General features: G+C 37.9%; 1 protein-coding gene across 1 annotated transcript in view; it reads right to left on the reverse strand.

Moving 5' to 3' along the window:
* eif3ea (eukaryotic translation initiation factor 3, subunit E, a) overlaps positions 1–14,926 on the reverse strand; it is a 41,307-nt gene that overhangs the window by 4,283 nt on the left and 22,098 nt on the right. Inside the window, exons 8-10 of the mRNA XM_039650819.2 lie at positions 9,701–9,827; positions 7,537–7,638; positions 2,199–2,308 (exon numbers count right to left, since the gene is read on the reverse strand). Coding sequence (XP_039506753.1) covers positions 2,199–2,308; positions 7,537–7,638; positions 9,701–9,827 — 339 coding nt within the window. The remainder of the gene's footprint in view (positions 1–2,198; positions 2,309–7,536; positions 7,639–9,700; positions 9,828–14,926) is intronic.

Below are 14,926 nucleotides of genomic sequence, written 5' to 3' on the forward strand. Positions count from 1 at the left end.
CATTGGAGGTGACCCCTTCTTCATATCATATCCCCCTTTTCCCACTAAAACCTCCCCCTCTCTTTCTAATTGTTCATTTTTAAAAGCGTAAAAAAATAACAATTCCAAGCTGGTGGGAAGGGAATTAAAAAAACAAATGTTTTACCAAAAATAAACCATGCACATTGTGCTTGGCCCCACAAATCAACTGCAAAATGGATTAATGTGGACTGTAAGAGATCACATTGTTTCACAGATGACAAGATTGTAGACATCCAACTTAAAACTAACATTTTCATCAAATGCACACAAACTCTCAACTCAAATAAAGGCAAATGACTGCAAAATTGGGAATTTAAGACTTGAGGGCAAGAGACTAATACAAATGCCTTCATAAGTGCAAGTCATAAAATCAGATTTTAAATAGAGCCTCGGACATTTTTATATATAAAGCCATTTGTAGTTGTGGTCTTTTTTTTGGTCTAGGCTGAGGGCAAAAACACAGGAAAAAAAAATATTCTGCCTACCCGTTCAAGGCCAACAACTGTAAACATAACAAAACTGCTACAAAACTTGCATGTGTTTCATTTGAGCCGACAATTAGCTGCAGAGGCCTTCTGCGTAATGTACCAATGACATGCACTAGTGAACCAAAAATGGATGTTTTTCAATCCTCTAAACACTCTAAACAGACATAACACTGTCTTTCGGGCGACTCTTTTGAGCTACTAACTTGAACAGATAAACAGCAATCACAATTCGGTTTCCTAGTTCAGCATTACCTTTGTCAAGAAAATGGATTCAATTGCAACGAGACTGCCAAAAAAAGAGCCAAGACTCCAAATCAATTCCAGACTATCTGCGACTGGAGATTTGGACAGAGCCTGATCACATTCCATGTTTCAACCTTGACTCCAGCCCTTCTCGGTTTAATACAGCTCAGAAAATGTGAGTGAGCAATTAGGCTGTACAATGAAGCATGGAAATGGCGCGAGAACCTTTTTGATCGTCGGGTGTGCGTTTAGAAGAGAAATAACAGATTCCGAATGTCTGTCAATGTTTGCACGTGCACTGCTAGGAAAAAAAAAAACCTCCTTTCATCAAACATTGTATATGATATTGTGTCGGGTGAGTGTTTGCATTCACGAACATGGACTTTCGGGATTTACAGGATTGTCATAAATCCCCAGAGGTAGATGCAACCTGTTAGCAAATCTCCAGTTTGCCGTCAAGTGCTTTCTGCTTGGCACAGAGGTCGGTGGCGGGAAAAAGAATGCAGGACAGATGCTCAACGACTACTAGTTATGAAAGCTCATTAAACAGGCAGGAGGGCAACGCGGCCTCTCTGCTCTGCACTCCCTCACTGAAAGGCTAATAGGAACCAGACACAGGGAAACCAGTGACACCCGCCCAAACCTCTCTTTCCATGCCGACCACTTCTTTTCCACCAATGGAAAATGTTGGGGACTGAAACCATTGCATGTCTTCTCTGGAAGCCTACAATGCCTTATAAATACCGTAAAAGAGGCAATAAAAAAGTGCAACCAGAGTAAAGTGGTAATAAAACACCTGCCGTAACGCAGACCGGAGAGTCTATGAGGAGTTCAGAAGATGCATTGTGTCAGTGGTAATTGAACCATGTGGATCAATGAACAGCATAAATCACTGTAAATTTATCTTAACTATTCTCTTAAATCGGTTTAATTAAGGCAATAGTCCTCTTCGGTTGAAATTCCAAAAGCCACTTTCTTTACGACGATGCGACAAAACGCAACAGACAATAATGGAGTAAGTGGCGCTTAGAAGAGAAAAATCTGCTGTATTATTCACAGAAGGGGCGCACCCATTAAGATCCTCCCGAGGGCCAATATGTAGACCCTTTAGACATGCTTCAAAACAGATGGGTGGATGTGCCTGGGATGTCTGGTTCTGAATGCGTGTCTCCATGTGTGAGATTGAGGTGCTGGCAGCCGGTCTCTGGACATGCTTCCTCTAGCACACTGGGCAATAAAAACTTATCAGAGAGTGGAGTGGGAATGGAAGAGAGGAAACAGGAAGCGTCCCCACATTGTGGACACATTTTCAGACCTGCTACCTTTTTTTTTTTTCATTCCTGACAACAATTAATCCATCAATTTGTCCACTTTAAATGGTATTTTAAAATTTGTTACATGATCCAGCAGTTAATTCGTACTACGTCGAAAATCATAAGTACTTACTTTATACTGATGCACTGGTGAATTCGGCAGAAGGTCTCGAAGATGAACAAACGAGCATTTTCAATGAAGTCCTCAAGGCACGCCACAAGAAAAAAGTCATTCACCAGCACCTTCAAAAGATTTGAAAAGCTTACATTAGACACTGCGTGCATTTTCATGCATACAATTTTACACTGATTATACTAAAACCAGGGATTTTCAAATTGTTTGATATCAAAGACGCTCAATATGATGATTCCTTTGCATGAACCCCTGAAACACAAATATAATTTTTATTTTCATACACTACATTCAAAAGTGTAGGGTGGGGTCGGAAGATTTTTTAAAACTTTTTTTTTATTATTTCATCTCTTTTCTAAGGCTTCAATTATTTTACTCAAAACATTTTCAGCAGCCATTTCTTCAGTCTTCAGTGTTAAAAGATCCTTCATAAAAGATTGCTAATACAATGATAATAATACAAAACTATTAGAGCCTCAAATCAACGTTGAAAACAGTTGCGCTGTTTAACTGTGATACATTATTTTCAGTATTCTTTAATGACAATAAAGTTAAAAAAGAACAGCATGTAATTTAAATATTTTTTTTGTAAATGTAAGTAAAAGTCTTTATTGTAAATGTGGATCACTTTAAAGCATCATTGAATAAAATAATTAGTATTTGAAAAATAAAATCTGCATGTTTTAAGTTATATTGAGACAAATTTTATATATATATATATATATATATATATATATATATATATATATATATATATATATATACACACACACACACACACACAAATATTAAAGCAAGTGTCTGTCTACAGTTTGATGGAAAAAAATAATCACTGTTTTAATGTTTTAGGATTAGGAGAAGAGTTTGGTCCAAAGGTTTGCTGGAACACAGAAAACTCTGTGGCTAAACTGGACAATGAGCAGAACAGGAAGTTTATATAAACTCTGAAATAAAAACAGTTCCACTTCATCCGAGGTCTCTGTAATAGCACCTGGTTGGGGAGTAATGGTGTGGGGAAAAAAGCCAAAAGCAAGCATTGCGACAAATTATGGAAATCAATTTGTAGCTGCAAGTTAAAGCAATGGAAGCCTAGAGTTAACACATATACAAAAGTGTTTAATGCCATCCTAAAACCAGAGAAAACCATTATCTGGAAGCACAAAAAAAAAGGAAAATCTGGGGTCATTCTCAGCACTCTAAACTAACCACAGATCTTGGAATTCCACAGTCCCCACATGAAACGGGGCAGGAACGGAGCCAGCCACTGAATCCACCGCAATGGCTGTGACTTATCGCCGATTGTCTTGCCCATTGCCGCAGGGTCCATCGGGCTGCGTGGTGGAACCAATTTATAGTGCCACTGCTTTCAAACATCTCAACTACCGTCTACAATCTCAGCTGAGCTTTGATCACCGCATACTAACCTCCATATCCTAAAGAGACCTGTTGTGCTTTACCTTGCTGTCAAAACGCGAATAGTGCGGTGCATTCCACTCAGCTGAAGACATGTGCGAGCCCCTGCTGTCTCTGCACGGTTCACATGCAGTCCCCCGTCCCACGTCTTCGTGTGCACGTCCGCGCTCACAGCCCCCGCTTTGTTTGCTTAGGCTTGAGAGCTTCTATCTCCGTTGTTCTGCTTGAAGCAATCCCAACTACATGGCCATGGCCCTATCAGCCAACACACATTTCATCATTGACATTGTCTTATCTTAAGCTGATAACGGTTCACTTAAGTGCTATAATTACCGTTAAGGGCCTTTTTTTTTTTTTTTTTTTTTAGTAAGCTACAACAACTTTGTAGCAGAACAAAAAAAGAGTCAATTTATGCTTAACTTACTGGAATCTAAAAGTGCAACTTTAGGTTTTTTCTTTTTTTTTTCCAGTCTTAGATTGAAAACAGGGCTATATAAGGTTGTGTCTATGTTTTATGCATAGCATAGACATCATGAGCCCAAACCATTGTGCAAATGGCCCCTCTCCGCTGAGATGGATCAACTGAAGAATGAAAAAAAAAAAAAAAAATTACAAAAGCTGACTGGATAAGCATGATAAGGTAATCACCATGCAAAGTAAGCAATGTGATGATCCACAGCTTGAAGAAAATCCCAGAACACTTATGCGGTCAGTCTCTACAGATCCAGGACCGTGTCCAGTTGGACTGAATCACAGGCTTGCAGAACCTCTGGAGCCATGGGTGCCGATGATATGCTAAGGAATTGCTTATAAACAACAGCACTATAATTTTATTTTTTAAAATACATCAACTACTGTTTTCAACATTGATAATAATAAGAAATATTTCAAGGATCATGTGGATCATGTGACACTGAAGACTGGAGTAATGATGCTGAAAATTCACAGAAGTAAATTACAATAGAAAATATATTTAAATAAAAACTATTAATTTACAAAACACATTTAAATTTAAAGGGTAATACATACATAAAATGAAGAGAGGAATACTTTTCAGTGGACCCTCACTCGATCTTTATGACCTTCGTAAATTACTTTTTTTTAAATGGTGAAAAGTTAGCAGCAGTCAACAGACATAAGTGTGCATATAAATATAGCAACTATAAAATAAAGCAACACAATATATTTTTTTATATTTATTTATTTTTGGACCTCCGCTTTCAATAATATTTTCTTTATTAATTAAATAAATAAATTGATCCCTATTTAGCGAAAAGTGTTTGTCCCTTTTACCCACTTAAAAGTAAGTTGCTCATTTGGGTCATACAACTTGTTTTTTCTTTTACAATCAATAAAATAAATAGTTACTGTAACAAACTTGTTTGAAGGGGAGGGGATGTTTGTTTTTGTACGAGTAAAGGCGGTTAAGAGCAAACAGTCTGATGACTCGCAAGGCTTCGGCAGTCAAACAGGAAAAGCCTTGGGCTGTTGTAGAAGGGCAACTTTGATTTTGTAAGTCACCACTCAATCAGAGTGCGATTTTGTAAGCATTTATAGCTGGCATACATCTGAGCCTAGCCGGTTATGCTCACATGCCACATAGTTTAACTTTTAATTTGTGTGTGTGCAGCTTGTGATCTCGATAATGCCTGAGGCTTTCATAATCAGGGTCAGGACTAATTAGTGGCCGTTGTCTGGGCTGAACTCTGGTTGTAGAATACGCCTGGTTCTGGTGGTCCAGTAGCCGGCGGGCTCTCACGAGGTCTCACAGATGCAGGTGTGCTAATTATTGCTAGCCTTACAAACCCTGGACTCCAAGCATGCAAAGTGTAATGGAGATCTCCCAAATGACTCGATCATTTAGACCAGCACTCGTTTTCTTCTATGCTTCTTTACGATAAACGTCTAGAATGAAAAACAGCTGGCCTGATCAAACGGGCACTCGCAAAAGAGTAAATGTTTATAAATCATGTCAGCGTTTTAGGAAGGTTCCCATTTCAATGTTAAGTTGGGATATTTCACTCTCCTATAAAAAGCCTGCTATTTAACATAGCTTGTTAATAAACAAAACTGAATTGTTTTATTTTGGGCAATGGTAGACAACGGGCAGTGCGACTGGTTTTTGGATTCATAATAATTTAGAGAATGGGAATGAGCTTTGACATAAATGCACACTAGGCTAAAGGCACTCAAGCTAATTACGCTTGGGATGAATCTTTGTAATGTAATGTGTTTACTGCAACCAAGAATGCGCCCGAAGGCCATTTCTGGCTTTTATCACACTAAGACTTTCTTATAATACTTTTTGCCATTTAAGATTTGGCACGTTTGTGGGGCAGCTTACCAAATGCATTTAGGTTGAAATGTAATGTTTTCCAGGGTCAGGATGGCGAACAAATCTCTGTGCTGTGCCAACAATGTCTGTAATCGCATGGTAGCAAAAGTCATTTGAACTATGTTATTGATATCAATTCCCTGAAAAAAAATCTAAAATCCTCTCTCACTAAAGCCAAGACGTGATTAATTCCGTGTTCAGTGTTTTGTACCAGCAGCTCTAAAATCTTGAAAATTGAAAATGAAATTGTCATAATTTATGCATCTTCACATTGTTCCAAAAGTTGTTTCTTTACGTAGAAAGCAAAAGGAGAAATTTTGAAGATGGTGAGAGTGAATTAAAGCTTTCAAGTTTAAAAAAAAGAAATGCAAAAGCACTATAAGAGTGGTCATTAAGAATCATATTCCAAGACATAAGATAGTTTTGTGAGAAAGACAAAAATTCATAAGAAAAATACCAATGCATGATTCATGAACAAATCGTTCTTTTGAGTCTGCTCTTTTCAATCAATTAGTCTGTAAGATTCATTTATGATTCTGATCTGATTGTTGATTTTGAATCACTGACTCCAACAGAAGTTGAAGAGAAGATTATAAGTGAATAGAAATTTAATTTTGGTCCTCACATGAAACTACCTAATGACTTCAACAGGCTTGGAAAAAAGTTCACAAGTTGTATTCAGACAAGTTGTCAAAGCTCACAAAAGCTTCAGTCTCTTCTCAAAAACTGCATGGAAAAGAGGAGAATTTGAGGAGAGCCATTCCCTTGGAAACAGAGCTTTTTACTCTATTTCGTTGTGTTTTTGTTTTGTTCGGTGCGGTGATGGCACTGGGAGTCAGTAGTTTAACTGTAAAAACAGAAAGAATGACACAGCAGGGCAAGGGTGAAAACTGATGAAGTGACCATTATGGAAGGCCATTTATAAACGGGAACAAAAATACAGATCACTGGCTTGTCTGTACCACAGAAAGCTCTTTCCAGTGCGCGTGTCCGCCTCTGCACACCAAAAGCACTTCTTGTTAACCATCCCACTGATCTGACAATTACCGGCTATCATAAAAACATGACAAATGGTGAGTCAGAGGCTCTTTCAGGGGCCCCACTTCCACAGCTGCCCATGACACCGCAGCATGCAGAGACCGCCTGGGCTTTAAGACCCCTTTCAGGGCCCGAAACAGAAGGGTAGGCTGTTTGTGACTGCAAAAAAGTGACAGACAGCATCGCTAATGACCATCAACAGTTATGGTAAAAGTCAGAGGACACTTCTGACAAATCAGAGGTCGAAGACTCAGTGTGATGTCACCACAACTCATCATTAGGGAAATTGAGACATCATCTGCGTAAATACAAAGTTAAAGGCTTTTTGTGGCCAGACGAGAAAGAAGGATAGCCTCTTCAAACGCATTCACTAATGGAACCTGTTATGAAACGTCATGAATCTTATGCTTTTGAAAAAAAAACACAGGACCATGACAGAAGATACAATCAATCTGTGAAGTCCCTACAAAGAGGAGGGTGTGCCATGCTTTTAAGGACACGCAAAGAAACAAGCTAATAAAAAGGTAACAGGAAAAGACAGCTGGAACTTACCGCCTCACACTCTCGCAGCTTCTTCTGAGCACTATCAAAGTCAAAGTTCACATACAGACACTCCACAAACTCCGTGATTGGATCTTTGTAGGTGTATGACTCCTAAAAAGAAGAGAACAAAAGAAAAATCAATGCAAAATAGTTCTTTAAGTGAAAGTTCCCGGAAGAAATAAACCTCTCAAATTAGGGTGTGTTTTTCATTATAAATGTGTCTGTTTTGTAAACAAATAGTTTCACATTACAGCCAGAACTGATATCGGCTGTTCAAGTACAAAATAACTGCTTCTTAGTTGTGGTTACAAACATGGCTGTCGACAAACTGTTGCATATATTTTCTTAATTGACACAAGCTGACAGTTAATTTGCCTACAGTAAAGAAATCAAGTCACATACATGGAAAATAGTAAAACTGTCTCTGAGAAGACTTGAAAACAAGTAATATAGACCACTTTTATGGCATTTTTTCTGTTCTCGACAGCAACCTGGTTTTTCCAACCACATTGTAATGCAGATTTTGGGATACCACATAACAATACTGAATGGAAACACTAATATGTGGCTAAAATAATAAATGAATTAATATAACTAATAGAAATGTTAAAATATCAAATAACTCAAATTAGCAATTTCCATTCACAACCATTCCATTTTGCCGTGTATGGAAAACAACAGCTTTAACATTCTGCAAAACATCTTTTGTGTTGTTCCATTGTAGAAATAAAAAGTCTTACTGGTTTCAAACAATAAAAGGGTGAGCAGATGATCAGAGAACTGTTAGTTTTGGTAGAACCCCTCCTGTCTGGTTGTATATAATAATGAGAATAACCTCTGCTTAATGTGCCATGTCTATAAACAGCCATGAGCTGAAAGACTTTACAGAATACAGAACAATCCCTATCCCAGTTGGATATGTGATAGTCTTTGGGTCTTCCCTGGATCTAAATACCATAGATGCTTGAGTAACCATGAGAAGAGAAACTTGTGCAGGGAGTATGGTGAGCACCTCAGGACACATGTTTAAATGATTACGCAAAGGCCGCGGGATGTACTTATTTGGATTTCAGTGCCATTGATCTCTGAAGAAGCTACTGTTGTTGGACACACACATCAGAACACTACAATCAGACTGTCCAGCACCATTCATCAAATCTAATGGGTTCAAGACTCACACGGCCTGAGGAGGCCTATAGATAAACAGAGCTTTTATTTTCAGGCCAATGTACACCGCTCGTTCATTCATTCATTTCCACAGACGCAGCGAGATGTAAGATTCCCTGCAATGTCCTAGATGTATTAAATTCAAATAAAAATACACTTTTATTTAACAGAGAGAGAAAGCATTGTTTATCTGGTGACGAGTAACCTCTTATTGAAAACAAAATGTGGATGATTGAAGAAAGACCAACAGAGTAGAAACAGTTATCAATAAAAAAGCACCACCTGACAAATTGCTCGAATTGAATTAAAATAAAAAAGGCGTAGAATTTAATAAGCCAGAGGAAACACAAAGGAGCATGTACGCAAATGAAAAATATTGTATTTTTTTTTTTATCTAGGCACACAAACATGAGGCCAATCCATTTAATGTTTTCATAAATTAATAAAAAAAACAATACATAATATAATTTCTCAGCATGTATTGATTACATTAATTTAATTACATTTTAATTCAACTGACAAGCCTTAGTATAAACATTCTAATTTAAATGTAAAAAAAATAATTTATAATATATATTTTAATATTTCTATATATACACACCTTAATAATGTTTCATTTGATAGTTGTAGTGAGTATTAAAATACTCATAAATCATATATATATATATATATATATATATATATATATATATAATTTTTTTTCTTTATATATATATATATATATATATATATATATATATATATATATATATATTTCTTTAAATGTTGATCCAATGTTGATATCAATTTTATTACATTTTTAAAACAACTGACAGCCCTTGTATCAACATTTAAAGAAATATATACATATATACAATGGCTGTCAGTTGATCAAATGTATTTAATAGCATTCCTTCATATTTTTATGAATATTTTTAAATAATAAAAAATGCAATAAAATAATACAAATTGACTGAAGGACATTGAAAACCAGTAAATAAATACATAGCAAAGTCCTGCCTCATACCTGCTGGATGACTTTCACCAGATCCTTCAGCACCTGCCTACGCTTGCGGACGTCCTTGTTGGTGATGACAGCCGTGGTCAGATAGCGCAGTATGTGTGGGCACATGGTCTGAATAGCATTTAGGTACCTGCAAACAAAAACAACAACAACAACAACAGTCACACGCTTGAAAGACAGCTATGATCTCTGCAGTGAAAGTCACATGATGTCATTTGTCAAATTTGGACACCTTTTTCACAGCAAAAATTTTCTATAAGAACGATGAACTATCAGTTTCCCAATTCTCATAAAGTGAACTTGCAGATTCTTGTTAAACAGAAGAACAAGAATCAGGCCGTGTTGAAAGCACCTCTGTTCATTGGTCCCACTGTGGAGGGATAGGGAAAAGGAAAAACCCCTCTCTAGACATGGATCACCAGCTACAGGCCGGCACAGAGCAGTGAAACACTATCCACCAGGGACTTGTTTTTCAGCCACAGGTCAACTAGCTGTGGGCTTCACCAAGAAAGAAAGCTACATAGCACTACTATTACAACCCAAGACAAAGTTTCCTCTCTACCGACTAGAGACGTGCAAGAGCTTTCTTATATGGACACACACACACAAAAACATACAACAGATGCCTTGTCATAGGGCTAAGAGCTCCTGTTAAAGTGCACTTAACATTTCGAGTCAATTTGGAGGACGGCCTCCGTGCCTGCAGTATCTGTACGAACATCTTTGACCCCCCTCTCTCCCTCTTCCCCCCATACGAGGACCAAATTAAATTTCAAGGAGGAAGTGGAGCTGCTCTGTCTTGGCCAGGCCCTAAAGCTCCCTTACAGATCAGCACGGAGAAACACATGTCACTTGGAGGAAAAGGAGGAGGGCTGCCGGATGGTTTAATTAGCCGAAACAATTAAAGGGACAAGGGGGCCTGTGGCACTTGTGATGTTGGAGCTAAAAACAGCAGCGGGCTTCGGTGGTGTGTGATCCTGGTTGGCGCAGCCTTCGGTCTCTCCTCCCTTTGTAGTTGTCTGACTTCATGGCAAACCACAACACTTCATGCTGTGTTCCTGATTAACTTACACCTACTCGCTCTCCCGGGGAGGCTCCGATGGCCAGACCGTTCACATGAGTCATGATGCCATATCTGGGCTTCGCACAGAGAAAAAAAAAAAAAAAAAACACACATTATCTAACGGAGCCCAACAGCTACGACCAAAGCCATGATACGGCTTAATCGGTTGCTAAATGACTTCGCAAGGAAAAGGGCAAAACAGGAAGTAGTAGTTCAATTTGAGTGTGTCACATTCTCCTCAGGGAGGTAGGGATTTAGGATAGGGCTGCAACTAAAAACTACTTTGATAATAGATTAAGGTTTTGATTGTGTTGAGTCTGGTCTAGGTCATGTTCTGTTAACATACTTTCCCATTGGAGTGTTTAAGTGATAACTCACCCTCAAGTTTTTCCAAACCAGTATGAGTTTCTTTCTTCTGTTGAACACAGAAGAAGATATGTTGAAGAATGTTGGTAACCAGACAGTTTCATAGTATTTATTTTTATTTTTTTTTACTGTGCAACTCAATTGCTACCATCAACTGTCTGGTTATCAACATTCTTCAACATATCTTCTTATGTGTTTAAATAACCAAAACTGCACCATTATTAAAATTCTGGCCGATACCAATAAGCTGGTGATTATTTTAATTAGGGCTGTCGAACGAATAATAGCAATTAATTGCATCCAGAATATATATAAATTAGGGGTGGAGCCGAATCCGAATACGGTATTCGGAAAGGCACAAATAATGTGTTTTTTTACGAATACTTATTCCGAACAAATACTTAAAAAAATATTTGTATTCGGGAACAAGAAATACTTCATATCAAAAAGCTGCGTTCCTCACGAGACCGCAGTGCGCGAGTTGAGTGAGTGACGGTCAGGAAGAGGTGACTGACACAGGCTGCTCCACACAGCAACAGAGAGGGCTCGGCTGAGCGAAAAAAAAAGACTTAACTGCATCACTATTTTTGTTGAATAGATGTTTGTACCTTAACTAGGTTCCGGAGGCAGTTTATAACTTTCGGGAAGCGGAGTTTGATCGGGAGTATATTCCGTTATTGACGTCTGCAGACGGGTGCTCTCATGTTCGCTCTATTTACGTAGCTCTGTTAGCTCGGTAACGGTAATTATTTGTTTCTTATATGGCTTGGTTGAATTCTAATGTAGAGTGCGGTCCGTTATTATAACAGGCCGCTGCTTATAAGTATAACACACCGTTGCCATGAAAAACAGAGCGTTGCCATGGATTCTAAACGTAGAGACAGAACAGACTATTTTTCTTTTTTAGCGGAAGCGATACAATCGTTTTTTAAAATCGATAAACTCCTTTTTATATCCATACTGTGAGTCAAATTATTGATTTATTTGGTAGGTAGCCATGTAATAAGCGGGGTAATGTAGAGCGAGGCGGTTTTTGTAGCGGCTAGCGAATATAAACCCTTCAGGCTTCGCGTCGGGCTCATAATCAACCTCCTCACTATAAATTATCCCTAACTTATTCTGTCTGCTCAGCGTCCTCCACCGTGGTGTTGGGGTTCATAATGTTCACAATTTTATTTTATTAGTTGTTGGTTTAACCATGGTTCATGAGGTAATGGCTGACTGTTATTTTCTTGTGACTTTTCTTGTTTCTTGTTACATGTTCATTGCTGGATTTATAGAAAAACATCAACCAATATTGCATATCCATAATTATTATAATGGATATAATTAAAGAATCCATACACTATAAAATATTTTTAAAGATTTTTATGCCTATTTAGAATTTTACTCGAATACAAATACAAATACTTTTCCTCCCTGAACAAATACAAATACAGATACAAATAGCGGCTGCTTTGCACACCCCTAATATAAATACACACACATGCTTGTAAATGTAAATTATTTTCATGCATTTACTGTATATAGATTTAGATATAATTTATAATATATATAAATATTTTATATATAAATAATATTTTTTTCTTACAAAAAAAAGTGCACCCACATATATTATGTAAACACAAACTTTTATTTTGGATGTGATTAACCGCAATTAATCGTTTGTCAGCCCTAATTTTAATGTTATTGACAATAAATTATAAAAAAAGATGATTATTCTGTCATGCTTTTAAAACATTTACGTGAATTTAGTCACAAAATTGTTCAACATCATAAATGTAAGCGTGATATTAAATTAAAATCTACAAAAACATTTAGGGTCAGCAAGATTTTTTCTAATATTTTAGTGTTGAACGATGAAAGTTTATTTGAAATGGAAATGTTTTATAACAATGTCTTTTAAACAAATGCACAATAAACAATAAATGTGTTTTTACTACTTTAAAGTGGCTTCACTGATGGAGGCTCTTAGCTGTTGCAGTCCTAATTTGGCGGGTCTGAGAGAGCAGAAAGAAAAAGGTAGAAATGAGGCGAAGGAAAGAACAGTGGTGCAGTTCCAATTTCATGATGCATCTGAAGGGAGGAGGGGAATTAAGAGGTAAATCAAGTGAAACTCTGAATCCACTCTCCGCTGGCCGGGATAGTGTTTCGGCGGTATTAGCTTTCCTGTTTGCACCTACATCATAGGTCATCTTGTGACAATATTCTTTCTCGAACTGCCCTTGGACTTGGTTAGAACGTATTATATGATAGCCTATCGTTGGTATCATTTTTCCTGCACTAAAAAACATTTCGCTTTTTGTTTTGGCCGTCTGCTCGACGGCACGACTACATCACGAACAATCTTCAGGCCGAGAGCACTGGATCGTACCCTGTCCTGAATGACAGCCAAACAACCATGAATTGAACCTGAATGACACCGGCTGATGTCAGCCTAATTGTCAACAAAACTTCAAGAATAACAAAAAGGAGAAGAACAGAAAACAAAAGATCTTTTCACACGGGGTCAAAAACAGACCATGATCCCGTTTTCCAACTAAAACACGACAATCAATGAATCTACCCTCCAAGAACGCAATACTGTTGTGGTACATAAAACGCAGTGCATCTAATGCAGTAAATTACACTCGGATTCAGATTTATGGGGTCTGATTGCTCTACGTGGCCACAGCACTGCAAATAAAAGCTGAAGGCAGAAGAGGTGAGAGAACAACACAAAAACGAAAAAGCACGCTGCCAGCATTGAAAGACCTCTGATCTGACGAGCCCAACCGCAATTTAGAAGTACCTTTTTGGAGTGGTTTTAATGAAGCATAATGAATGTTCTTGTATAATGACCACCTACGTCCAAAGGGCTGCTGTTAAGCCAGCCAATTGTCTCAAAGTCAGGTCAAACATTCACTCTAGGTTCACGGCCACAGGTCATGACCGCTGTGTACTGTTTTTTTAGGGCCAAAGAAAAAGCCAAACATAAATATGGTTTTCCAGCTAGCAACAGTGCAATAAGCAACCTCAATCTGTCTTTTTTCACCCACTATGGTCAGGTTCTAATGAGTAATTATTGGTCTGGTCGTCCTTAATCATCTATGCTGGTGAAAACCGATGGAAAACAACATCTTAGAGGCAGAAGTCCATTTTGTCTTTGAATAGTGTATAGGCATTAGGATCCACAAAAGTGCATTAGTGGAAAAGTGTGGCCTTAAAATAGATGGAATGTAGAATTATTTAGTAGATCAAGTTTCCTACCTTAGGCACCAGGTGTAAACCCACTAAAAAAAAGCAAGCAGACCCTTAAAGCTTCTTTGTACTCGTGTGCGCACAACAATACAGAGCCTCGTAGCCCTTTAATGTGTTAAGCCTTGACTAGTCGGCAACTAAAAGCCCCAGATTATTCTTCTAGAATGCACACTTATGAAAAATAAGTGTGTGTGAATATATGTATATACAAATTAGGGCTGTTAACAGTGTTAACGCAAACCCATTTTAACGGCGTCAATTGTTTTATCGCGCGTTTAACAGCCTTTCTGTCCTAGCAAACTTTGTCGTTTTTTTCACCTACTTTGCAACAGGACATGGCATGATGTTTTGTTGCTTCGTCGACCAAAGCGCAAGCGGATCTAGCTAGACCGGAAACAAAACAACAGGCACGACACCTCACACACTTGACTGGGCTTGTGAGCCGGCCAAATAGTTGGTTAACGTTACGTTTTGAGTGGATGATGAGCGCGAGTTGCCGAAATGGATGCCAATTAGATTCTGAATGGAACGTTTACTGTTAAAAAGTTGTCAAATGGTTT

Source organism: Pimephales promelas, chromosome 12 (genome assembly GCF_988280905.1).
Source record: "Pimephales promelas chromosome 12, fPimPro1.hap1.1, whole genome shotgun sequence".
Classification (NCBI taxonomy): Eukaryota; Metazoa; Chordata; class Actinopteri; order Cypriniformes; family Leuciscidae; genus Pimephales; species Pimephales promelas.